Source organism: Diabrotica virgifera, chromosome 8, assembly GCF_917563875.1.
Source record: "Diabrotica virgifera virgifera chromosome 8, PGI_DIABVI_V3a".
Classification (NCBI taxonomy): domain Eukaryota; kingdom Metazoa; phylum Arthropoda; class Insecta; order Coleoptera; family Chrysomelidae; genus Diabrotica; species Diabrotica virgifera.
In genome coordinates, this window is record NC_065450.1 from 196,737,918 (window position 1) to 196,764,296 (window position 26,379).

At 34.8% G+C, this 26,379-nt stretch overlaps 1 protein-coding gene across 1 annotated transcript in view; it reads left to right on the plus strand.

Moving 5' to 3' along the window:
• LOC114334539 (symplekin) overlaps window positions 1-26,379 on the plus strand; it is a 64,201-nt gene that overhangs the window by 9,048 nt on the left and 28,774 nt on the right. The window contains exons 4-8 of the mRNA XM_050657353.1: window positions 2,650-2,936; window positions 5,511-5,782; window positions 13,965-14,168; window positions 16,431-16,727; window positions 22,635-22,827. Coding sequence (XP_050513310.1) covers window positions 2,650-2,936; window positions 5,511-5,782; window positions 13,965-14,168; window positions 16,431-16,727; window positions 22,635-22,827 — 1,253 coding nt within the window. The remainder of the gene's footprint in view (window positions 1-2,649; window positions 2,937-5,510; window positions 5,783-13,964; window positions 14,169-16,430; window positions 16,728-22,634; window positions 22,828-26,379) is intronic.

Here is a 26,379-nt window from a genome sequence, read left to right on the forward strand (position 1 = left end):
CGTAAACCGACGACTTTAAGGAAAACTCCCGACACAGGTCGATTTTTATTTTTCGATTTTTTGGCATATATATCATACTAGTGACGTCATCCATCTGGGCGTGATGACGTAATCGATGATTTTTTTAAATGAGAATAGGGGTCATGTGATAGTTCATTTGAAAGGGTATTCAATTCTCTATTCTATAATATAAACATTAACAAATTATTTATACAAGGTGTTCAAAAAACATTTTTTTAATTAAAATTATTGAGACAAAAAGAAGAATGTATCTAATTTATCTAATTCAAAACACGTTTTAATGTTGTCAGAAAAAAGTAAGAAAATGTTTATTTGACAAATAAATATTGTTTTTCGCTTAAATTCAATGTTAAAGCTGCCAACCATCTGCCTCTTGCCAGTTTGAATATTTCGTTTAAGCGAAAATCAATGTTTATTTGTGAAATAAAATGTTTTTCTGTTTTCTGACAGTAGTAAACCGCATTTTGAATTAAATAAATTACATACATTCTTCTTTCTGTCTCAATTATTTTTATTAAAAAAATATTTTTTTGAACGTCTTGTATAAATAATTATGTTATTGTTGTATGACGTCATCACGCCCAGACGGATTACGTCACTAGTATGATATATATTCCAAAAAATCGTATTTTAAAAATAAAAATCGACCTGTTTCGGGATTTTTCATTAAAGTCGCCGGTTTACGAAATAACGAATTTATGCGTTACTTTATGGACGCACTGTATATAAGTAGTACATAGTTCATCCATAGATAAACTTAATTCCAATACTTTGGAAGCGTTAAGATATTTTATTTTTTACATGAAAACGGCGCGTCGTATGAAAAAAGGGTAGAAAGCTTTTTTGTCCGAAATTGGACGAGGAATTCAAAAATTATTATTTATTTGAAATATGTCAGTGGCGTACTATCTTTTTTTCTTTAATAAATTCAAACCATTACCCGTAAGCGCGCCAATGATGAATATAAAATTCTTAATTGTATGTCAAAAAATGAACAATAACTACTTTTAAAACCTGCCAAATTTTATTACAATGTTGCCAGTAGTTTCGGCAAAATCGTAAAAAATGTGTAAAATTTTGTGTTCTTCAACGCCCTATATCTTGAAAATGGATGGAGTTACAAAAAAATTTTATTAAGCAAACCCCAATTATTTCTCTGTTTTTTACCTATCCTAGTGACGGTGTTACCTTTTTTAAACACCCTGTATAAAACTGTATCAAAAAGCGAAAAAATGCGGTTTTTTATTTTTAAAAGTACGTTTCACCAATTTTAAAAATTTGAAAAAATTCAGGGTGAAACATTATGCAAAAATACACGTTATAAATTTTTTTCGCGTGACCTAACGTCTCAGTTATTTTTTTATACTTATTTAAAATTTTAAAATCGTCCTAAAATTTGAATTTTCCGCCAAAAATAAAAAAAAAATTTCGGACAGAACTTTTTGACACCTACAACTTTTTTATTTAAAGTTTTTCGCTAGCTCTCGATGCGGCTGAGATAAAAAATAAAAACATAAAAAGCCTAATTAGGCTCTAGGTGGGTCACGTGACCACCTAGGGGGCTAAAAATTTCAGAAAGTGAGTTTGTCTATATATGCTAAACTGTGACCTATATGGAATTCGAATCGAGTTGGGTGCATTTTTCATCATCTTACCCGGCTAGGCCCTTTGTTTTCCAATGTGGAAAAAAAACATGTTATCAACTTTTAGCACTACCATAATGTTAAAATTTGGAAATGTAGTGCCAAGCTGCATCTAAGTGAACAAAAGTAATATTTTAATCATTATTTTAGTGAAAATTAGCCCGTGTCCAAGGATTATTATGGGTAGGCTAGAATCAGTTTAAATAAAATGAAATTTTCAATTTACAGTGTTATTACTGACTAGCGTAAAGGCTAAACTAACATAAAAATAAAAAAACTAACACAAAAAGTAAGCATAATAGTGAAGTTGAAAGTATTAAAATATTAATCATCTTCATATATTTCGTGTTATTACCGTTAAAATCCTAATGTGGTAGACCAAAATAAAAAGGCTTGAAACAGGCGCATGGAGGATTCATAGTAAACAACGAAATTAAACCTTGATACTTGCTTTCCGTTATTGGGATAGGCCTATAGTGCAAAATTTTTAAACAAGTTTGGTCTAACCGACAATTTCTTGTACTAAAATCCAATCGCCTAAATACTAACGATAACCTGTTTACCGACAACCTGTTTGATGTTGCCAGAGCTGCAAACAATTCTCGAATTTTAGCATTAACATGAACCAAATCAATAGATAGCGATCATGCTGTAGCATCAATGGTTTCAGAATAACACGCTCTACAAATAGATAACTAGAGTTAGCTAGTTGTAGCATTCAACTAGTTAGCTAGTTGTAGCAATTATTTCAATTACACCGATTAGAACAATAATTTGATAACTCATCTTGTCAAGTTATAGCACTGAATTTTAGGGGCATTTTAATTTTATCAAGTTTCGTCAATCATAAATAAATCCTTAACAGGGCACATAAAATACATCTTGTGAATTAGTTGTCTTAAAATCGCCAATTTTGGAGTTATCAAGTTATAGTACTAAGGCGTCGATATCACTTTAATTCATAATATATGTACTTAATTTTCAGTAATTTATTTGAAATCCTGGTGAAGTTTCATGGATCTCCACATATTAGCAGTGCCAATCTCTTGGCTTGTATTGGTGCTTTAACCAATATTGCTAAAAATAGAGCTGAATTCATGGCTAGAGTGGTAGATGCTTTGGAGTCACTGTATAACAATTTACCTCCAACCCTTACCACAACTCAAGTCAGCTCAGTGAAGAAGAAGCTGAAGACTGAGCTAAGTGGACTTATTAAACATCCAGGGGGTTATGAATATCTCAGTACAATTACTAAATTGTTATTAGAATTAGGTAAGCCAATTTTATACACCTGATCCTATTTTTCTCTGTAGCAGATGTAAATTGTTGTAATATAATATTTTTCTTTGCTATATTAAATCACAAACTTGAGTACAGTATTAAGATCCCCATTTATTGAGTATTTGAGATAATAACAAATCACAAAACTGAATAGTACACAAAGAATACCAAACTTTAGAATGATACTGTTTGAATTCTCATTTTTATCTATAAAAAACAATTTTGTTAACTTAAGATCAGGTTTAATAAGGAAAATGAGTGCTCAATATTCACTATTTTTGAATAGATTATAACACCCATTACTTTACCCATGAGTAATAGTTCATTACTCACTGGTTTAATTAACGCCTAGTGACATGGTAATAAAATTTTTAAGACTGTTAACCTCAATGCAAGTACATCATCCAGTTTTGTACAAGAAAACACTAATAATTTACGACATAAATACTTACTACTCCAAATTTTAATTTTGCAAATTGTTCAAATATAGCAATAAATATTTATAAATAAAATACTAACTAACAATATACTTAGTATTAAGATTTTTACCTTTATACAAATACATACTCCTGTCTGTCGATATACAATTATACGCCTCTAAATAGTAGGCAACCAATTATTCAGCTGCATACTATTAGTAAACTACATTTGTTTTTGTAAGTTTTAATTTTAATCGAGGAGGAACTTGATAATTATAATATTGTTATTTTGAAACAAGCCATCTCATTGATACAAGCATATATATCAGAATACATTTCATTTATTATGTATATAAATTGCAATTTACAGAGAAGAGAAAATTTTGTTCATTTTACTTACCTACCACAGAAAAAATATATATGTATAAAGTATACCTAATATAATATCATCATCATCTTGGTGCTACAGCCCTTAGTGGGCCTCGACCTTCTCAAGCTTTCTACGCCATTCTGTTCTGTCCCTTGCTTGCATTTTCCAGTTGCCGACTCCGATCTTCCCTGTATCTTGTGTTACCCGGTCCATCCACCTCAACTTTGGTCTACCCCATCTTCTCGTTTCCACGGATTGAGTAGTTAGAATCTTTTTTATCATGTTCGATTCAGGGGCCCGGGCTACATGTCCTGCCCACTGCAGGCGGTTTCGCTTAATTAGAGTGATAATATCTTTTCCACCAAACGTATGCTTGTAGATATTCTGCAGTTCAAAGTTATATCTACCCCTCCATATTCCGTTCTCACAGACTGCTCCGAATATCTTGCGTAGCACCTTTCTTTCAAAAACCGATAAAGCGGATTCATCTGTTTTAGTTTGCTTCCATGCCTCTGATCCATATGTGAGAACAGGGACTATCAATATTCTATACAGCCTTATACGAGTTTTTGAGGCAGACGTTTGTTAGATAAGTACTTCGATAGACCATGATAACTTCTTCTTCTTCTTCTTCTTCTTCTACGGCACTACAGCCAAATTGAGCCTTGGCCTCCTTTATTTTTTGCCTCCACCCTTGCTTGTCTGTGGCTGTTCTTCTCCATACACGGACTCCTGAAAGGGCTTGTTTGTCTTTGTTTACTGTGTCTTCCCAGCGCTTTCTTGGCTTTCCAACTGGTCTCTTTCCCTGTATTCTAGCATTAGACCATTATAACACGTATTTTCAATTATTATTTGCCCTTTTATTTCCTCAGATGTGTTATTATTGGGATTAACCGATTTCCCTAGATAGACATAATCATATCGATATCATGATCGACGATTAGATCTGCGTCAATATTTCCACCTCTGGTGTTTGTGTTAGTCGCCATGAATTTGGTTTTATTTTGATTTATATGTAACCCCATTCGTTCTGCTGCTGCTACTAGATCGATTAGGATTTCCGCAGTTCTCGCCCTGGTTCTTGTTATAATGTCCACGACTGATCTATTAAATATTGTTCCCCTGCTATCTAAATAAGCGTCTCGTACAACTTTTTCTAAGGCTACATTAAAAAGCTGACACGCAAGCGCATCTCCCTGCCTTAACCCTCTATGTATTTCAAATGGGGTTGACGACTCGTTTTGAATTTTTACTGCTGATAGCATCTTCGCCATTGTCACTTTTATCAAACATGTGAGTTTTTTGGAATTCCTAACTCATTCCTAGCGTAGTAAAGACTTGGTCTTAAGACATTGTCATATGCCGCTTTAAAATCGACAAAGATATGGTACATATCTATGTTAAACTCTGGTGCTTTTTCGAGGAACTGTCGTAGTGTAAAGATCTGGTTAATGGTTGAACGTCCACGCCTGTATCCTGCCTGATATTCTCCTAGAAACGTTTCGGCATAAGGCTTCAATCTCGTGTAAAATGTTTGACAATATCTTGTATATCTAATATAATATATAAAGTATAATAATTTTTCTACTAATATAAAAGAAGGCTGTAGAAAAAGTATAGTATTCTACTCGCACATAGTGACTATTACTCACTCTGATGAAATATGACACTCGACTTCAGCTGTGTCGCAAACATCATCATCGTGAGTAATAGCCATCAGTACATGCTCATTGAATAATATACTATTATTATGTAAATGTAATACTCTTCCAACAGGTTGCTCACAAACAGAAATCAACAAAATGGTACCAAAAGCTGATGAACGACGCAAATACAACAAAAGACTCTTGTCATCTGAATCACTGGTGTTACAACAGAATGCCAAGAAGCCCAAATTAGATGAACAACCTGCTGAAGTTGAAACGGAAGAAGTTTATGATCCCAATCTGACACCCCAAGAAATAAATGAGCAGTTCATTTTGGATAATTTAACTTTAGAAAAAGCTGTGTACCTCATTGTTACCAATATTCCAAAATTACCCAATCAGGTTAGTTCTTAAAAATATATCATACAGGTTTTGCTATGTTTTTTGATTAAAAACCGTATGCATGTTATTGTAAAGGATAAAACTTTGTGAAAAGTTGTAGAAACCAACATTAGGAGCAAAAATATCCCCACCATTTATTAACACTGTTGCCAGATTTATTTTATACCTACAATTACCTAAAAGTTATATGATTGAGGCATTATGACGATTAAACTAGGACGTTACTGTATCATCGGTATACCTAATGTTAACAAATATGCTGTTTACCTTAATACCACTATTAGAGTCTGCCACTGCATCTACGAATGCCTTTTCTAGGTATAAGTTACACAACATTGGAGAAAGTTTACAACCTTGCCTACCCCCCTTTTTTTATTGAGAAATCTTCCTCTTCGAAACCTTGAAATTTTGAAAAATGTTGATGCTGTCTGGTTCCAATACAGATTGGCTATAACTCTTATATCTTTGGCATCAAATCCTAACTCTTGTAGATATTTTATCATTAGTTTGTGTTTTATGTTATCAAATGCATTCTTATATTCGATGAAACGAAGAAAAACATGCGGGGGGCAACATCATGACAACCGCTCCTGCTTCTTTTAGACTGCCCAATGGAACACCTATGAGCACCAATAGCGTTGATACTCGTCACACTAGGAAATCGCCCAGATTTACTAAGGGAAAGACTGACATGGTTGGTTCTGATGGCAATGCTGAATTTAGTGGAGTAGAAAGGATGAGATTTTTGCATGTTAACAACGTTTCTCCCGGTGTAACTCCCGAAGACTATATACTTAAGAAAAATAGTCTCAAAGGGCTGGATGTATTGGTAAAGCAGCTGACTGCCAATGATTACTATAGCTCCTTTAGAGTTGGTGTTCCTGAAAGCATGTTTGATGCTGTGTTGAGTTCGTCATCTTGGCCTAGCATGGTCAGGGTTAGGGAATTTACCAGCAATCCCCCACGTCGATCCAGAAACACTAAGAACAACCTAGAAAATAAAAGTGGAGACAATTTTTTATAAAATCCAAGAAACAACTTTCTGTATATTACCAGAATGTGCAAGGGCTTAGGACCATCTTGTACAGAGAGTGGAGTACGTTCTAGAAAACCAAGAGGTGATGTTGGGTGCATTTCTCGATATTGAGGGAGCATTTGACAACACCTCCTACGAAGCGATCACAAGGGCGATCCGTCTAAAAGGAATAGACGAAACAAGCTGTAGATGGATAGACTGCATGCTGAGAAGCCGTGTGATATATGCTACGTTGCTAGGGGATATAGTGTCAGCTCACCACAGGGGGGAGTCTTATCTCCTCTATTGTGGAATCTAGTCATGGATGGCCTGATAGCTAGACTCGACAACGATAGGCATCACGTCCTGGGCTATGCGGATGACCTAGTCATCTTAGCCCACGGAAAATTTAATGGTACAGTCAGAGATCGAATGCAACAGGCTCTGACCGTAGTTACAGAATGGACTTCAAATGTAGGGCTTAACATCAGTCCTCTAAAGTCCAAAATCATGAAATTTACTAAAAGAAGGAATTCAGAGGAATTGGGTCCTCTAAGTCTAAATGGTGTACATTTAAATCTGGTGAGTGAAGTAAAGTATCTTGGGATAATATTAGACTCAAGACTTACTTGGAATCAGCAGATAGAAAGAATAACGAAGAGAGCGGTATATACGTTAATGGTAGCCAGACGTACTCATGGAAAAATGTGAGGTTTGAGACCAGACATGGTATATTGGACTTATAACATGGTGGTAAAACCCACAATTACATATGCATCAGTGGTATGGTGGCCAAAAGTGCAGCAAATAAGTGCCATCATCAAATTAAGCAAGGTGCAAAGACTTGCTTGTCTCGGGATCACGGGGGCTATGAGGGGCACACCTACGGCAGTTATGGAGGCACTACTGGATCTCCCTCATTTACATATAACAATAAGAGGTGAGGCGAGAATGGGCTATTATAGACTGCGAGAAAACCTGAGCAACGTACCAGTTAAATCAGGACATAGTAAAATAACGAATGAAATTAATGATGCCGAATGGATGATGATTTCTGACCATATGACATCAAGATATATGCCTGAAGTACCTTTTCAAGTGGACATTTGCCCACGAGACGAATGGGACAGAGGAAACTCTCGACACAGACTGCAGGGTTGCACCTGGTATACGGACGGGTCTAAAACTGCAGACGGTTCGGGCGCAGGAATATTATATAGTGGTGGAAATTTCAACATTTCTATTCCACTGGGGGAATGTACCTCCGTATTTCAGGCAGAGATTTTTGCAATCTTGCAGTGTGCAAGAGAAAACAACCTGAGGGCATTCGAACTGCAGCGGGTTAACATATGCACAGATAGCCAAGCAGCCATTGGGGCTCTTATAAGCCCTAAGGTGAACTCTAGGCTGGTGTGGGAATGTCGACAAGAACTTGATAGACTGGCACAACATAACAGTGTTATACTGGTATGGGTTCCAGGTCATCGGGGCATATACGGCAATGAAAGAGCTGATGCACTTGCCAAGAGAGCATCAGCTACAAAATACCTGGGTCCAGAGCCGGCCGTGGGAGTGCCAAAAAGCACCGTCCGCGAACGAAAAAAAGCCTGGATCCGAAGCCAACACAACTCACACTGGGAGAGTGTACCCGGTCAAACACATGGCAAGATGTATATTGGACGGACATGTGCTAGTAGAGCTCAGTTACTGCTGAAAACAAGCAGGAATCAGCTCAGAGTCATAACAGGTTTCCTCACTGGACATGCGCCAGTTAAGGGTCACCTACATACAATGGGGCTGTTTCATGGAGACTTAAGCTGCAGACTCTGTAACAGAGAACCTGAAACAGTCAACCATATCTTGCATGACTGTGAGGCATTGGATCGGAGGCGGCAAACACTTTTCGGAGACATCGAAATGACTCCAAATTTATATGGCACCCACCCACTAGACCTGTACAAGCTGGTACAGGGTTCCAGAATTCTGGAATGGGTTTCATAAACAATGGAAGATGTACAATAAGCCAAGTGGCTGCAGTACAACCGGTTCACAACAGACGGCTTCAAGGAAAAAAAAAGGGCTTAGGACTAAACTAAATATATTGTGTAATAATGCTGCTTCTAACGCATACGATATTATCATTTTGGTGGAAACGTGGCGGTGTCAGGAAATTGTTGACGCTGAACTTGGCCTTAATGGTTTTTCCATATTTAGAAAGGCTAGAGACTTTGCTGCTACTGGCAAAACACGCGGTGGGGGCATTGTAATTGCGGTGAGGAGCTGCTTTCACTCATCACTGATTGACATTCTTGATACCGCTGTTTACTGTGAACAACTGTGGGTGACTGTACAGAATCAATTTTGCATTGGCAGCGTTTACATTCCTCCTGGCTCTGGGACGGAGGTATATGAAGTTCATTGTTCATCACTGGAATATGTATGTGACACGTTTCCTGATAATATTATATACTGTGTGGGTGACTACAACTTGCCTGGCATTTCCTGGACTAATGAGATTGATGGAGTGACCATTGTTGGTGGTGGTTCATCAGCCAATGTTATTGTTGAGTATTTTTCATTATTTAATTTTTATCAATTAAACACAATACCGAATTTTATAATGAAATGTTAGACTTAGTTTTCAGTAATAGCTTTATTTATAATGTTAAAGTTGCGGATGATGTTCTGGTTCCATGTGATCGCTATCATCCTGCACTTACGGTCTGGATCCCGCGTATGAAAAAAAAGTTGATTAATAGCAAGCTGAAAATTTGTTAATAGCTTAAGGGTGTCTAGTCGGACAAACTTTGATATATGGGAACACTGGAACAGGGGAAGTTTTAATTGTGGAACAGGTTAAAAATTTGGAACGGTCAAACCACGAAAACGGCACATGTATTTTGTCCGACAGAACAGACTTAAACTCTCCGAACAGAGATTAAGCTCTCATGCAAAAATCAGACTGCTATTTATCACCAAATGGGCGTTTTAATGAGTGGAACATGTAGAATTTGTCAAATGACAGGAATTATGACAGGTGATAAATAGCAGTCTGATTTTTGCATGAGAGTTTAATCTATGTTCGGAGAGTTTAAGTCTATTCTGTCGGACAGAATAAATGTGCCGTTTTCGTGGTCTGACCGTTCCAAATTTTTAACCTGTTCCACAATTAAAACTGCCCCTGTTCCAGTGTTCCCATATATCAAAGTTTATCCAACTAGACACCCTTGAGCTATTAACAAATTTTCAGCTTGCTATTAATCAACTTTTTTTTCATACGCGGGATCCAGACCTATATAGAAATGTCTCTGGATGCACTTGATTGCATGAGTGGGAGTGAGGTGAGATACGATTTCTTACATGCGGAGTACGAGAGTTTAAACAGCACGTTTCTATCGATGAACTTCGATTACTTATTTTCGAACTTGAATGCGGCAGAATGTGTGGATGCCTTGTATCATGCTATGTATGGTTGTATAAACCAGTATGTTCCTTCAATCACTATCAGGAATAGCACATTCCCGATATGGTTTGATGGCGAATTAAAGCATCGTCTCATTGAAAAAATCCTATCACACCAGATTTAAAAAGACAGGTTGTTGTGATGATTATGACGATTTCTGTACTCTGAGAGCATTGTGTAAGCAGAGAAGTAGAGATTGTTATGCAGAGTTTGTTGAAAGTACTGAGGAATTACTTAATGAAAATATAAAACCGTTTTGGAGGTTGGTTAATTCTATGCGGAGTAATTTTGATATTCCTGGTTGTATGAAGTTGAATGATTCTGTCTATGGTGAGCCTCAGTCAATTGTTGATGCTTTTGCCACCTTCTTCAGCACTGCCTATATACTTTCACATCTTACACTGATGACTGGGTTGATCCATCTGATAGCAATCGCTGCCTTATTCACTTTTTTACTGTTAAAATAACTAAAGTTTTGGACTGCTTGGATAATCTTGATACTAGTAAAGGCCCTGGCCCTGATATGATATCGAACTTGTTTTTAAGGAATTTTCATTTTCTTTGTGTAGACCATTATGGCTTATTTTTAACAGATCCCTGGCAGAGGGCCATTTTCCATCACAGTTTAAGAAAACCTATGTGAAACCCATTCACAAATCTGGCGATAAGTCATTTGTTTGTAATTATCCTTCAATAATAATTCTTTCTGCCATTCCTAAAATTTTTGAAGCCCTGGTAACTGATTTCTTGTCGGATAATTCGAAAAATCAACTACATACTGCTCAACATGGTTTTCTGCCTGGCCGTTCTACTGCGCGTCATAGAAAACGGGCACCCTAAAAAATGGGTCATTTTTGATGTCGCGTGTCTCCTAAACCTGTTGTCCGATTTAAGTGATTTTTTGAATATGTTATAGCCCTATTCTTTATTAATATCCCTGTAATAATATTTTTGCAAAACAGGTAAATTTTCATTGTATACCGGGTGTACGAACCAAACTGTGTTTTTTTCTCAAAGTTCGCAACACCCTGTGAAATATTCTAGCATTTATAAAATACTGAAATTAAAACCCAACTAGAGCCTCAGGTTTTCTTAACATTCTGTTAAGAAAAAAAGTTATGTACTTTAACAACTAGGCATGCTCTTTATCAGTACAGGGTGTTGCTAAAGAAGTACGACAAGCTTTAAGGGGTAATTCTGCATGAAAACATAATGACCGGTTGCTTTATAAACATATGTCCGCAAATGCTTCGTTTCCGACATACAGGATGTTGAATTTTTTCTTACAAACTGACGATTTATTTATTGCCCTAAAACCTCTTGAGATATGCAAATGAAATTTGGTGGGTTTTAAGACGTAATTTTTGAACATTTTTTTGACATGCAATTAATAATTTGTTATTTACCATTGGCGTGCATACGAATAATATGATCGGTCATATTACCCGTATGCGCTCCAATAGTGAATATAAAATTCTTAGTTGAATGTCAAAAAATGCGCAATAACCATCTCTTAAAACCTACTAAATTTCATTTGCATATCTCAACCGGTTTTAAAGCAATAAATAAATCATCAGTTTGTAAGAAAAAATTTAACATCCCGTATCTCGGAAATGAAGCTTTTGCGGATATATGATTATAAAGCAAACTGTCATTATTTTTTATGCAGAATTACCCCTTAAAGTTTGTCGAACTTATTTAGTCCCTAAAACCCATTAGACTTATAACACCCTGTACTGATGAAGAACATGGCTAGTTGTTAAAGTACATAACTTTTGTATTATCCAACATAAGCGAATGAATCAAAAAACAGAATGTTAAGAAAACCTGAGGCTATAGTTGGGTTTTAATTTCAGTATTTTATAAATGCTAGAATATTCCACAGGGTGTTGCGAACTATGAGAAAAAAACACAGTTTGATTCGTACACCCGGTATACAATGAAAATTTACCTGTTTAGCAAAAATATTATTACAGGGATATTGACAAAGAATAGGGTTATAACATATTCAAAAAATCATTTAAATCGGACAACAGGTTTAGGAGATACGCGACATCAAAAATGACCCATTTTTTAGGGTGCCCGTTTTCTATGACGCGCAGTTTATTTCGACCAACCTTCTTCTTTACACGGATCATATTGTAAATGCTTTCGTGGATGGTTTACAGGTGGATTCCATTTATACTGATCTGTCCAAAGCGTTCGATAAGGTAGATCATTGCCTTTTATTGCATAAATTGGAATGTTTTGGTGTGAGTGGTAAACTTCTTTGCTGGTTAAAAACTTACTTGCGGGACAGGTCTTTATGTGTCAAATTGAATGGTTTCACTTCTAATGAGTATTTTCCACTCTCAGGAGTGCCTCAGGGGTCCTACTTGGGACTTTTATTGTTTGCAGTTTTTATTGACGATGCTATTAAATCATTGACTGACTGCGAAGTGTTGGCATATGCCGATGACATAAAGTTGTTCGGGATTACTCTGATTGTGCTAGGCTACAGAAATCTCTCGACTTATTTGCAAATTGGTGTGATAATAACAGATTAGTAATTAATCGTGACAAGTGTCAGGTTATCCAGTTTCATCGATCAGTGGAAATGGTAGATTTTGATTACAATTTGGATGGTTTTTTGATTGAGAGAGTCACTAGCGTCAAGGATCTTGGTGTGATTTTTCAGGGAGACTTATCCTTTAATTTGTATATTGATTTTATTTGTAATAAGGCTCTTATGTAGCTAGGGTTTATTAAGAGGCATACAAGGGATTTTCATAACATTTCTTCGCTGAGAATTTTATACTGTTCTCTGGTCCGATCTCAACTTGGAAATTCCACTATATTCTGGTCTCCCTTTGTCCAATCCTCTGTTCAAAAATTGGAGAGAGTGCAAAGACGGTTCTTTATGCACTGTGCCTTTAAATTATACAGACCTTATTCATATTCTGATATGATGAGATACTTAGAACTTGATCCTCTGTCTACTAGACGAGTTAATTTCGATCTCATCTTCATTTTTAAATTGGTTAACGGAATTATACATTCACCTGAACTGCTTCAATTGGTTTGTTTCCTCATTATTCCCCGTGTCCTGTGTGAGAATACACTATTTCATATTCCTTTTCGTCGAACTAATTATTCTGTGAATATAGGTCTGGTCAGACTTCTTGCTCATGCTAATCGGTTGCCTCATGAGACAGATTTTTTTTAACTTGTCCTTAAGTGCCTTTAAACAATCTCTGAAGCGTTAAATTTAATTGTAATTCTATATACATACATATTTATTTTATGATTTTGTATTTTATTTAGTATTTATGTAATTTTTATAAATGTTGCTTAATTGTATATTTTTTGTCAATGGGCTTGCCCCGTTTATTAACAATAAATAAATAAATAAAGGTCGCATCTCGTGCCAAGTCCATTTTTGAAATCAAACTGACTCCGGCCACTGACCTCTTCACATTTCTTAAATAATCTTGTGTTAGTATTCTCAAGAAAAGTTTTAAAAAGCTGCTCATTAGGCTTATTAATCGGTGATCCTTGCAGAATTTCGCAAGTGGTGTTTTGCGTAGGGTGCTAAATGTAGAGCGAATCCAATCTTTTGGAATCTGGCCCATATCGTAGATTTGTTAAAGGCCTATGTTCAACAGTGGACAAATCAGGGCTGATTGATGATGAATAATGATGATAACAAGTCAAAATATTTTTAGGTTCCACCAGAGTTTTTAAAAGACTATGCTGAGTATGCTAACACAAGCAACATAGGAAGAATCCCATTGGCAAATATTATGGCTAAACAATTTCTAGAAGCAAACGTAGGTCCAGGAAAAAAGGCCGAAGAGAAGCGAAAAAAAAGTCCACCGGAAACTAAGTCGAAACCTAAAGAAGACGAAGTTAGAGAAGAAAAAGAAAAGGTTAGTGTTTTTCAACAAATAAAATAGTATATTGTACAACAAGAGAGAAAAAATACATATTTCTCACGAGCGCAGAAGTTTGTTTTGTTTCGTAAATCAAGCGAGGGAGAAATATGCCATTTTCTCACGTGTTGTACACTATACTTTTTCTATGGATGCGTTTTTGTCAAGAGTTAAAACTTCAAAATTAAATAATTTAGGTGCTTTTAGGTATATTATATGCCTAAATTAAAATAAAATACATATATACACATATAAAAAAGGAGCACTCGTGAGTGTAGGGTCTTTCGGTCAAGTAGGTGGAAAAAAAAAGACAAAGAATTCGGCTACTTTATCTGTTTATTGAAGACGTTTCGTTTACTGCTCAGTAAACATCATCAGTTCATCTACAAATGAGTGTTATAAGAAACAACATCCAAAAGAGAAGTAAAAAAACACTAATGTTACCTTAAAAAAGACATGTAGCAAGAGATAAGATCTACAAGTAAAAAATATCTTATCCAGTGAACCATCAAAGTAATGTAAAAGTATATAAAACATTTAGGTGTATAGTTAACAATTAAAAAACTTTAGTACAGCTAAGGCAAGACCATGTGGTAACAGTTACATATAAAAAACAAGTGAAAAGAAACTAGCTTGTTTTTAATGTCGAAAAAACCAAGAGTAAAACAAGATTCACACTTCCAAGATTAATAATATTTAAGCATATCATTAAAGAATTAGACTACCCTTATGCAAATTTGAAGATTTAAAGTTAAATAGTTACCAACAGGTCGATCAATGCCCAGCGATCACAAAAGACGAAATGAATGCAGTTTGATAAATCGGATACCAAGTTAAACTGTCATCTAAGCCATGAGGTCGGTAACCTTGAAAATTTTAAAACGAGTGTCTGACAGCTGTAATAACAGCGCGGTAAATTCAAAGTGGTGTAATAACAACAGTTGTAAAAGTGTTTAAAGAGTGAAAAATATATTGTGAAGTAAACAAAGGTTGTACCCTATAACCTCAAGGATAAGAATCACAGTTTTAAAAAGTATGTACACATATGTAGGTATTTAATATTCTTAATATTTATATACTTTATTTACACTAAGCATCAAAGCACCACCTTAAAAATGGGACAATTTTGACGTTTCGTATTTCCTAAACCTGTTGTCCGATTTTAGTGATTTTTTTAGTATATTATGGCTTTATTCTTCAACAATATCGATGTAATAATATTATTGCTAAAGAGATATGTGTCATTTTATACCGGGTGTAACATTGATAGTGTGTTTTTTCCTCAAAGTTTGGAACACCCTGTAGAATATTCTAGAATATTGAAATTAAAATTTAACTGTATGCACGCCAATGGTGAATATAAAACTCTTGATTGTATGTCCAAAAATGCGCAATAACTACCCCTTAAAACCTACCAAATTTCATTTGCATATCTCAACCAGCTTTAGAGTAATAAATAAATCATCAGTTTGTAAGAAAAAATTCAACATCTCGTATCTCGGAAACAAAGCATTTGCGGACATATGATTATAAAGCAAACGGTCATTATTTTTTCATTCAAAATTACCAATTAAAGTTTGTCGCACTTATTTAGAAACACCCTGTATTGATGAATAACATGGTTAGTTGTTAAAGTACCTAAATTTTTTATTATCCCACATAAACGAATAAATCAAAAAGCAAAATGTTAAGAAAGCCTAAGGCTACAGTCGAGTTTTAATTTCAATATTTTATATACCGCTAGAATATTCCACAGGGTGTTCCAAACTTTAAGGAAAAAACACACTATCATTGTTACACCCGGTATACAGTGACACTTACCTGTTTAGCAATAATATTAATACATCGATATTCTTGAAGAATAAAACTATAATATACTAAAAAAATCACTAAAATCGGATAATAGGTTTAGGAAATACGAGCCATCAAAAATGTCCCATTTTTAAGGTGGTGCGTTCATTTTTATGCTTAGTGTATTTAAAATTATAATTCAGTTATATTTGAACAGTTTTAAAAGGTAATTTTTGGTAAGTTTTGCTTCAAGACATTTTGTTTGTATTGTGCATGTTACCATGGAAATGGCAGTCATGTATATGGAAAACCGGCAATGGCCGACTTTTCTCACTGCAATGGCCGACTTTTCTCACTGCGTGAGAAATGTTTCATTTTGAAGGTATGTAAGTAGTGAGAGAAGTGGCACATTGTATACCATCCATAGAAAAAAAGTTTTTAATAATGATTTAACTAAATCGTTTTCAGCCACCTCCGAAGAAAGAGAAAATTAAAGTTGTCAGAATAAAAACCTTAAAGCTTCAAGAACTGACGAAACCTTTGGAAACAGATGTGAAAGAAAGGTTAATGCTGAATGCTGTAGAAAGGATTTTATCACCTCATAAATCGGCAGGTAAACATCTGCACCAGAAAATTATCACCACCTTGGCGACACATTTCAGTGCACCGATAAGAGAAAAAATCTTGATGCATTTATTGAAGGACCTCAAATCGTATGTAGATATCGCCTTAGCATGGTTATATGAAGAATACAGTATAATGCAGGTAAGATATTCCTTCAATATTTATTTCCACAGTTTTTCTTAGTTCCACAGGTTTAACTGATTATATTTGCAACCAATACTGAATTATTCTTTTTCTTCTTCATTTTGTGTAGACATGACTCTGTTTTTTCAATGTGCCTCCAGTAAGTTGTCATTCCATCGGTTTTGTGGTCTTCCCACTGATCGTCTTCCTATTGGGGAACCGTCTCTCGCTGTCTTACTACTCTATTTGTTGTCATTCGGCTTACGTGGTCGTTCCATTTTACACTTGTTCTCCACCTTACATTTCCGTCGTATATCTGTGCTTCTAGCTCTGCCCCATAGTGTCTTACCATCGATTTTTCGAAGGGTTTTCACCTCTTCTGTTTCCAGCATTCGTTTTGTCTTATCTTCCTGTCTTATCCCATTGTCAGCTCCAATTGGGTCAGTTAATTATTCTTCTACTTTTACTTGTATTGTGGTGTTCTGGTAGATATTTTAGATCAAATTATTTTTTTATGAAGTCTTTTTCACCCTACTTTGCATTTCTCTACTTTGTTCTTTGTCGATTATAAAACAATTAGGAGCGTTGTAAGAAGTAAATGTAGCAATATTAAGGTGTATAAGAGTATTACAAGTTATATATAAATACTCAAACACATTTTGTTACTCAGGGCAAAATATATAACACTCTGTGAGGTTCTCGATCTCGAATGCCTTTCATATGTTAACTCAATGTTTTTGCTTGCTTGTGAACATTTAGTCCTTAGAGGAAACAGTAGCGATCAACAGGTAGCAAAAACGCGTTCCAAGATTGCGGCTATAATTTTGAATATTTTTTCGAGATATTTGGCACACGTATTCGTAATATAATAAAGAATGGCGGTACAGAGCCCAATTTGAAAAATATATTAATATGTGGAAATGACTCTGTAATTAAATACAATATTAAAAAAAAACGAGCCTGTACCGCCATTAAGAAGAACAAAAAAATACACTTTCTTCAAATGAACTTTTTTATCCGATGCCTATATTTTGTGTCATTTTGGAACTACATACTAAAATTTTTTATTTCATTAGTAGTTCCAAAATGACACAAAATTTAGGCATCGGATAAAAAAGTTTATTTGAAGAAAGTGTATTTTTTTGTTCTTCTTAATGGCGGTACAGGCTCGTTTTTTAGTATTGTATTTAATTACAGAGTAATTTCCACATATTAATATATTTTTCAAATTGGGCTCTGTACCGCCATTCTTTATTATATTACGAATACGTGTGCCAAATATCTCGAAAAAATATTCAAAATTACAGCCGCAATCTTGGAACGCGTTTTCGCTACCTGTTGACCGCTACTGTTTCCTCTTAAGAGGGAACAGTAGTGCGCGGAAATCGCGTTCCAAAATTGCGGCTTTAATTTTGAATATTTTGTCGAGATATTTGGCACACATATTCGTAATATAGTAAAGAATGGCGGTACAGAGCCCAATTTGAGAAATATGTATTCCGGTGTGTGTTGACGGAATTAATTAAAAATAAGTGTAACAACGAACAGTAATATATTTATCTATTTTGGGTAAACAAGCTTGGTGTTTTGCTGATATCTCGAAAGGGTATTGTTAGCGACAGCGAGGGTGTGTCTGAATCGTTCGCATACTGTGTAGAAACTGGCTTGCCGGACCACAACTATTATGTCAACTGGTTTGAGGTTTTGCGATAATGGCCAGAAGGGCCATAAATTACTGCATCTGCCTTTTAAAAGATGAAAACCTTTTTGTATTTTAAGAAGTTGACATGAAGAGTGTGTCAATCTGGCATCGTAATCAATTAGTGTTTCCTTGAAAAAAAAAAAAATCAATAATTTTATACAATCTGTTTAGGGATACATTTTCGTTTCTCGAAATCAACGGCCCTTGTTGGCATATGGTTTGTGTATTACATGTGAATTTTAAATGACTAATGTTGTTTCGTTTTGAGAAAAGTTATTAAAAATTAAGAAAATAAAATAAGCAAAAATGGTAATTAAAGCGTATCGCTATATATGTTAGCATGTGGAAAGCACTCTATAATTAAATAAAATATTGCAAAACGAGCCTGTACCGCCATTAAGAAGAACAAAAAAAATACACTTTATTCAAATAAACACTTTTTTATCCCATGTCTAGATTTTGTGTCACATTGGAACTACTAAAAACCGATTATCTTTGACAAGAAATCGAACTTGACTGACATGGCAACATTTAGCCCGCCTATTGGTATAATTATTGTTTTTGATCACGGTTCTTAGATATTTATAGTATTTTTACTACAAAAGCAAGATTACGTAGGTCAAAATTTTTGACGTATGAACACTGTCAACACATTAGAATGTGACTTTTCATCATGACCACGTGTATGTTATTACTTGTCAGATATTTTTCTTTGTTTTTGTTTACTATAAAAATAATATCTATAATTATTTATTCTAATTAATGATGTCAATTGGTTTTCATTACTTGCCGAAATATATTAATTAGCAACAATATTATCATAGTGTAGGTATAATCATAAACCTAATGTCACATACCTTGAAAATTCTGCTGAAAATTATCCACGCCAGAATACACTCTAAACTGGAGCTGGATATTAGTGACACTCAATATGGGTTCCGCAATGGAATGGGCACCAGAGAGGCATTATTCTCCTTCAACGTGCTGACACAGAGATGTTTGGATGTTAACCGTTCTCTTTACGTCTGTTTTATAGACTACAATAAAGCGTTTGATAAAGTAAAACATGACCGACTCATGGAAATTCTAAAAACTAAAAACCTAGATGAAAGAGATTTAAGACTAATAACACATCTCTATTACAGTCAGCGAGCAATAGTAAGAATTGAAACAGAAACATCTGAAGAAAAGGAAATAAAGAGAGGAGTCAGGCAAGGCTGCATACTATCACCTCTATTATTTACCGCTTATTCTGAAGAGGTAATGCGAGAAACTCTGGAAAATGAAACAGTCGGCATAAGAGTAAATGGAGTCTTAGTTAACAACATCAGATATGCAGATGATACAGTAATAATAGCCGATAATTTACAAGACCTGCAAATACTCATTAGTAAAATAGTAAGGTGTAGTAGGGAGTACGGACTCTCTCTCAATATCAAAAAGACAAAGTTTATGAAAATTAGTAAAAACAACCATAATACTAACGAAATCTTGATAGTAGAGGGCCAGCAGATCGAAAGAGTAAAAAAGTACACTTACCTAGGGACACTTATAACCGAAAATAATGACTACACTGCAGAAATTAAAGTCAGAATCGAGAAAGCACGTTCTAATTTTATGAAAATGAAAAACGTCCTATGTAGCAAAGATTTAACATTAGCTCTTAAAGTACGCCTAACAAAATGTTACGTATATAGTGTACTATACTATGGACTGGAATCATGGACGTTAAATGTAGAGACAATGAGACGACTTAACGCCTTTGAAATGTGGACGTATAGAAGAATTATGAGGGTTTCCTGGGTAGATAGAGTTACGAACAATGAAGTACTGAGAAGAATAGGTAAAGAGAAGGAAGTTGAACTTACAATTAAAGAAAGAAAACTACAGTACCTCGGACATGTGATGCGGGGCGAGAAGTATGGCATCCTGCGACTCATAATGCAGGGAAAGGTAGATGGCAGAAGAAGCATCGGCAGAAGACGAATTTCATGGCTGAAGAACCGGAGAGAATGGTTTGGATGCAGCTCAAAACAACTATTTAGAGCTACTGCCTCAAAAATTAAAATAGCTGTGATGATTGCCAACCTCCGTAGCGGAGATCGCACCTGAAGAAGAAGAAGGTATAATCATTAAAATAGATTATTTCACAGCTCACAGCATAATTGACCGCAACCAGCAACACTGAACTGTCATTTGCATTTGAATGTATGAGTAGTGTACGAATGTCTAAAATATTTAACTAAAATTATTATTTTCTGGAATATTGAACTTAAATAATTGTTTTAGAAAATTTATATTATTGATAATAATAAATTTTTTTGGTTATTTAATTAATATAATTCTAAAATTCTCAATGTAATCGCGATTACGTTTTTTTTATTAAAATACCATGTGGACGCTTATTCGCGGTGTGCAAGTACTTGGAAGGGGAAACGAGAAACGACCCTGCGCGAGTCGCGGAGAAATATTGCAACTATCTTAAATAATTCATATTGTCAATTGAAATTGTCAAATTGACGTATATTTCATACCTTCTGTCAGTGAAGCAGAAAAATTATATATTGCTCCACAATATTGATATGATATGCAATTATTATATAAAGGTAAATTTAATTAATTTTATTTTGCTTGCAGTACTGCATTTTAATAACTAATTTTATTTACTACATACAATTGTTGACGTTTTCATAACATAACCTGAATCTTATTTTTTCTTCTTATTATTTTTTTGGACTATGGCCTTGACAATTATCCAGTAACCAGGACTAATATAATTGGCCAATATAATTAAAAGTGCGAATTTTAGTATAGAGCGTAGAAATAGAGGTCGCTTTGCCGAACTTGCACGGTCCCAATACAAGATCGGGCAGTTCCGTGTTGGTGTCGTATTTTAGCTGTGCTACACAAATTTCAATTCTAGAGTTGATGTTATGGAATATCATTATTTTCGTTAACATTAACAAATATTTTGGCATATAATATATTTCGGCAATTGATGAAATCCGATTGACATCATTAATTAGAATAAAGAATTATAGATATTATTTTTATAGTAAACAAAAACAAAGAAACATATCTGACAAGTAATGACATTAAGGTGGCCATGATGAAAAGTCACATTCTAATGTTTTGACAGTGTTTTTAAGTCAGAAATTTTTACCTACGTAATCTTGCTTTTGTAGTCAAAATACTATAATAGTAAATGTCTAAAGGCTGTATGACACTATGCATTTTCTTGTATCATTTCTAATATCGTTTCTGATATCGTTTCTTGTATCATTTCTTGTACGTACCTACATTTGTGCCCTGTATGACACTATGCAAGTTCTTGTATCGAAAATTGTATGAAATTCGGCACGTGATTGGTCGAAATTTTGTTTGTCACCCTGTGTCACGTTCACGTTATGGTAGTACTGCATCTACAGACACAGCTGATTTTAAATATTTTATAAAATTTATTAACTTTTATATAATTAACATTTTAATGTTAACCAGAATTTTACGTTGACTGAGGTTGATTATTTGTGTTTTTATTTTGTTTTGATATTTGTGCTAAAATATTTGCATTAGAATTATCTTCAGTTTGATCCAAATTAGGAACTATTGTATTTTCATCTATTAAAAAATTATGCACCATGAAACCTAAATTTATAGTTTGAACTTTACTAGGAGCTAAATATATGGTTATTAGTAGAACAGTAGTCCATACCAAACGGTATATTAAGTATCAGTTAAAAGATTTATAAATAATACCTACAAAAACACAAATAAATTCATCAATAAATTATCCCATTTTCATTTCAGCCGCCATTATGAGTAAGTAATTAGGACATTTTAGATGTTTTACCAGCAGGTTTTACGTTTTTGCTCTTTGCGCAGAAATTGGCGCAGTTCTTGTACAAGAATCTGTGTCTGACTCAGATTTTTGTATCGTTTCTGATATCGTTTCTTGTATCTGTGTATGACACTATGCATTTTTTTGACATATCAGAAACGATATTAGAAATGATACAAGAAAATGTATAGTGTCATACAGCCTTAATATATAACCGTGGTTTTTGATAGTATATTATCACTGTCATAATGCTGACGCACTGTTGCCGCACTGTTGAAAGTTCGCAGAACTGTCGAAAAACAAAAATATTGATGACGCGCTACTGTTCGCTCTTAATAATAGAGTATTGAGCAGTAATTAAAAATAATCACCTGTTTTGCTTTAGGGCTTTGCCAAAGTGCCTCCTTTACGAGATGGAGGAAAATCGGAAAAGTTCTACAACATGTTGCTGTGTAGTTTCATTAATGTATCAGCTACTGACGCGTTGATCATTACACGATTGCTTCTAGAGTCTCCGTTGATCACAGAGGATGCTTTGGAAGAACTGAAAGTGGTGTGCAGAGATGAAAGACGTTCTGGTAAGTATTTTTATTGATTTTTTAATGACAATAGTGATCAAGAACTATACATAATTGAAAAGTAATGTTATAATGTATTTTTCCGTCGACCGTCCATTTATGATCAATTTTAACACCCTCAAAATAATTGATTAATGACCCCTATTAATGAATGATTTTCTATTAATGAACGATTTCATTATAGGCAACACAACATACATTGCTTGCATAAATTAATTAAACGCTCTGTGAGTGGCAGTGACCTGTGGTGTAGGCAACCAAACATATACCTATTTATATTCCCACTAAAAAATTTAAAATCAAGTAGCCGCTGTTAGTACTATCTGTCATTGTATGTCATTATTTACTTTATTGTTTAAAATTCTGTGTATGTGAAAAATCAAGAGATGGATTTATCTTTATTTCTGAAAAGCACGGTCTACGGAAAAGTTTTGTAACGAACTCGTGAATTAAAATGGCGATTAACAATCTCGAACATTACGCGCTCGCTCCGCTCACGCGTTTAAATATCTCAATTGTTAATCGCCCTTATTAATACCCTTGTTGGTTAAATAACTATTAAAACATAGGTATATAATACCAGTGCGGCACAGAAAAATTACTTAATCGACGGGGTTTATCCAATGGCGTTGGGTTTATCGCTCACGTGACTTTCCAACTGCCGCCAATTTGATAAACCCCGTCGATTAGAAAGCAATGTTTATGGTTTAAATAGTCTAGGTCAATAACTACGGCATAAGGATGAACGTCAAAAAAACCAAATATATGACCTTCAGTAAGGATCCAATAAATGACACTAGTATCACAATAAACGGTACCCAACTTGAAAAAGTAAACAAATACAAATACTTGGGAACCCTTATCAATGAAACAGGTGACCAAAATCACGAGATAAAAAGACGTATTGAAATTGCCAGGTCTACTTTTATAAAAATGAAAAAATTATTTTGTAATCGTGATATTAGTATTCATCTACGAACTAGAATGTTAAAATGCTATGTATTCAGTACTTTGCTCTACGGTGGTTGAGTCATGGACTCTTAAACAGAGGAATATTAAAAATCTTGAAAGCTTTGGGTGGATAAAATTACAAATGAAGAAGTAATACGCAGAATAAATAACAAGCCAGAAGTTCTACTGAATATAAAAAAGAGAAAACTTGAATACTTAGGCCACCTGATGAGGGGACAAAAGTACACATTCCTACAAAACATAATGCAAGGAAAAATCCAAGGACGAAGAAATCCAGGCCGTAGAAGAATGTCCTGGATGAGAAATTTGAGAGAGTGGTTGGGCTGTACCACTAACGAATTGTTCAAAACAGCAGTAAATAAAATTAGAATCGCCCTAATGATATCCACTCTCCGATAGGAGAGGCACTCAAAGAAGAAGAGAAGTCTAGGTCAGCGGTTCTCAAACTTTTTGAGTCATGTATCACCTACAGTTCCTTTTACTATTTTTGGTACCACTTATAGTTTTAGATTATATTATCAAGACTTACTAAGTACCACTATTTAATTTTTTTTGTGTTTTGTGTACCACCACAAATAATGATATGTACCACCATTGGTACATGTACCACAGATTGAGAACCGCTGGTCTAGGTATTTTATGTTTACCTATGGTTTAAAATAATTTGATTAAAGGTGATGTGGGGTAATGTTTTCACAAACTAATTTTTCATTAAATTAAGTTGTGTAAATGAAGAAAAATATTTGTCATCGATTTATGTACCCTTTTTTGTTTATTGACAAATTGTTTCAAATGATTTGGTATCTGTTTCTTCAGAAATTTACTATCTATCTATCTCTTTATTTCTTCGTTTGTACAATTTCCCAGCTGAGGAGGTGTATGAATGTTGTTATTTTTAGTATTTTATTATAGTGTTTATCATAAATAGTAGTTTTGAGTCCACTGCTGAACATAGACCTCCCGTAAATAATTCCATTGCATCCTATCTTGAGCATCCTGCTAACTATTTTATTTGAAACTCTGTCCCCGAGGAATATATTCAACATGAACCTCTTCATTGCTATCTGTGCCACTTGCATTTTATTTACTAATTTTCTGGTGAGGGTCAATTTTTCTGCTCCATACGTTAGAACTGGAAATACACATTGATCAAAGACCTTCCTTTTCAAGCACATAGGAATATCTGATCTCAAGACAACGAAGGACCAGCAATTCTGAAATCTGAAATTATAAATGCAGTTAATCAACTCAAAACAAATAAAAGCCCAGGTTCAGATGGAATATACCCAGAAACGTTAAAATTAATCAGCGAAGAAAATATCGAAATAGTTGTCCTTTTATTCAATCGCATTTATAATACAGGTAAAATACCCCAAGACTGGCTAGTCAATATTCATCATCGAACTACCGAAAAAGCCAAACCCATAACACTGCAATGAGTTCCGTCTGATAAGCCTTATGAGTCATGCAGTAAAAGCCCTATGAGTCATGCAGTAAGAGCCCTATTAAAAGTCGTATACCCTATTCCACGAACATACGCCTGTTTTGGATTACTTCGATAACGAATATTTTACTGTGCAAAATAAGAAGAACGAAAGTAAATTGCAAATTACATTGTTGTTTATTGGAATAATTATTAGCGCCATTTACTTTCGTACTTCTTATGTGGCACAGTAAAATATTCGTTGTCGAAGTAATCCAAAACAGGCGTATGTTCGTGGAATGGCCCATACATAATCGTATGTATCTATAGAAATTGCGAAACAATCATCGGAGGCGATCAGTTTGAATTCACAGCCGGCATGGGAACAAGAGAAGCCCTCTTCAATTTACTAGTTCTCGCCCAAAGATGCTACGATCAACAGAAAGATATATTTATATGCTTTATAGACTTCGAAAAAGCATTTGATAGAGTAAGACACGACCTACTATTAGAACGTTGGCAAGAAGTCGGTTTAGATGGAAAAGACATCAATTTACTAAAAAACTTGTACTGGAACCAAAACGCCAGAGTTAGGATCGAAGGTTCCACATCCGCAGAAGTAGAAATTAGGAGGGGAGTTAGACAGGGATGTGTTCTGTCGCCTCTGCTGTTTAATCTTTACTCCGAGTTTCTATTTAAAGAGGCACTGGAAGACTCCAAGGATGGAGTCAAGGTGAATGGCGTAAATATCAACAGCATCAGATACGCCGATGATACGGTGTTGATTGCGGATTCCGACTTGGGCCTACAACGACTCATCGACAAGACCAACTCGACCTGTGAGCAATTTGGTATGAAAATAAATATTAAAAAAACGAAAATGATGTCAATCCGAAGAAACCAAAACAACCTTGCACAATAAATGGGCACATTTTAGAACAAGTCAATAGATTTAAGTACTTTTATGTTTAATCGATAGCAGCCTAAATCCTAATCTAGAAATAAGATCGAGAATAGAACAGGCCAGAAAATCTTTCGAAAAAATCAAAAAACTGCTTTGTGATTCTCGAATAAAACTCGAAATTCGACTACGTTTATCCAAATGCTACGTCTGGTCGACTCTTCTCTATGCTGTTGAGACATGGACCCTTAAAACA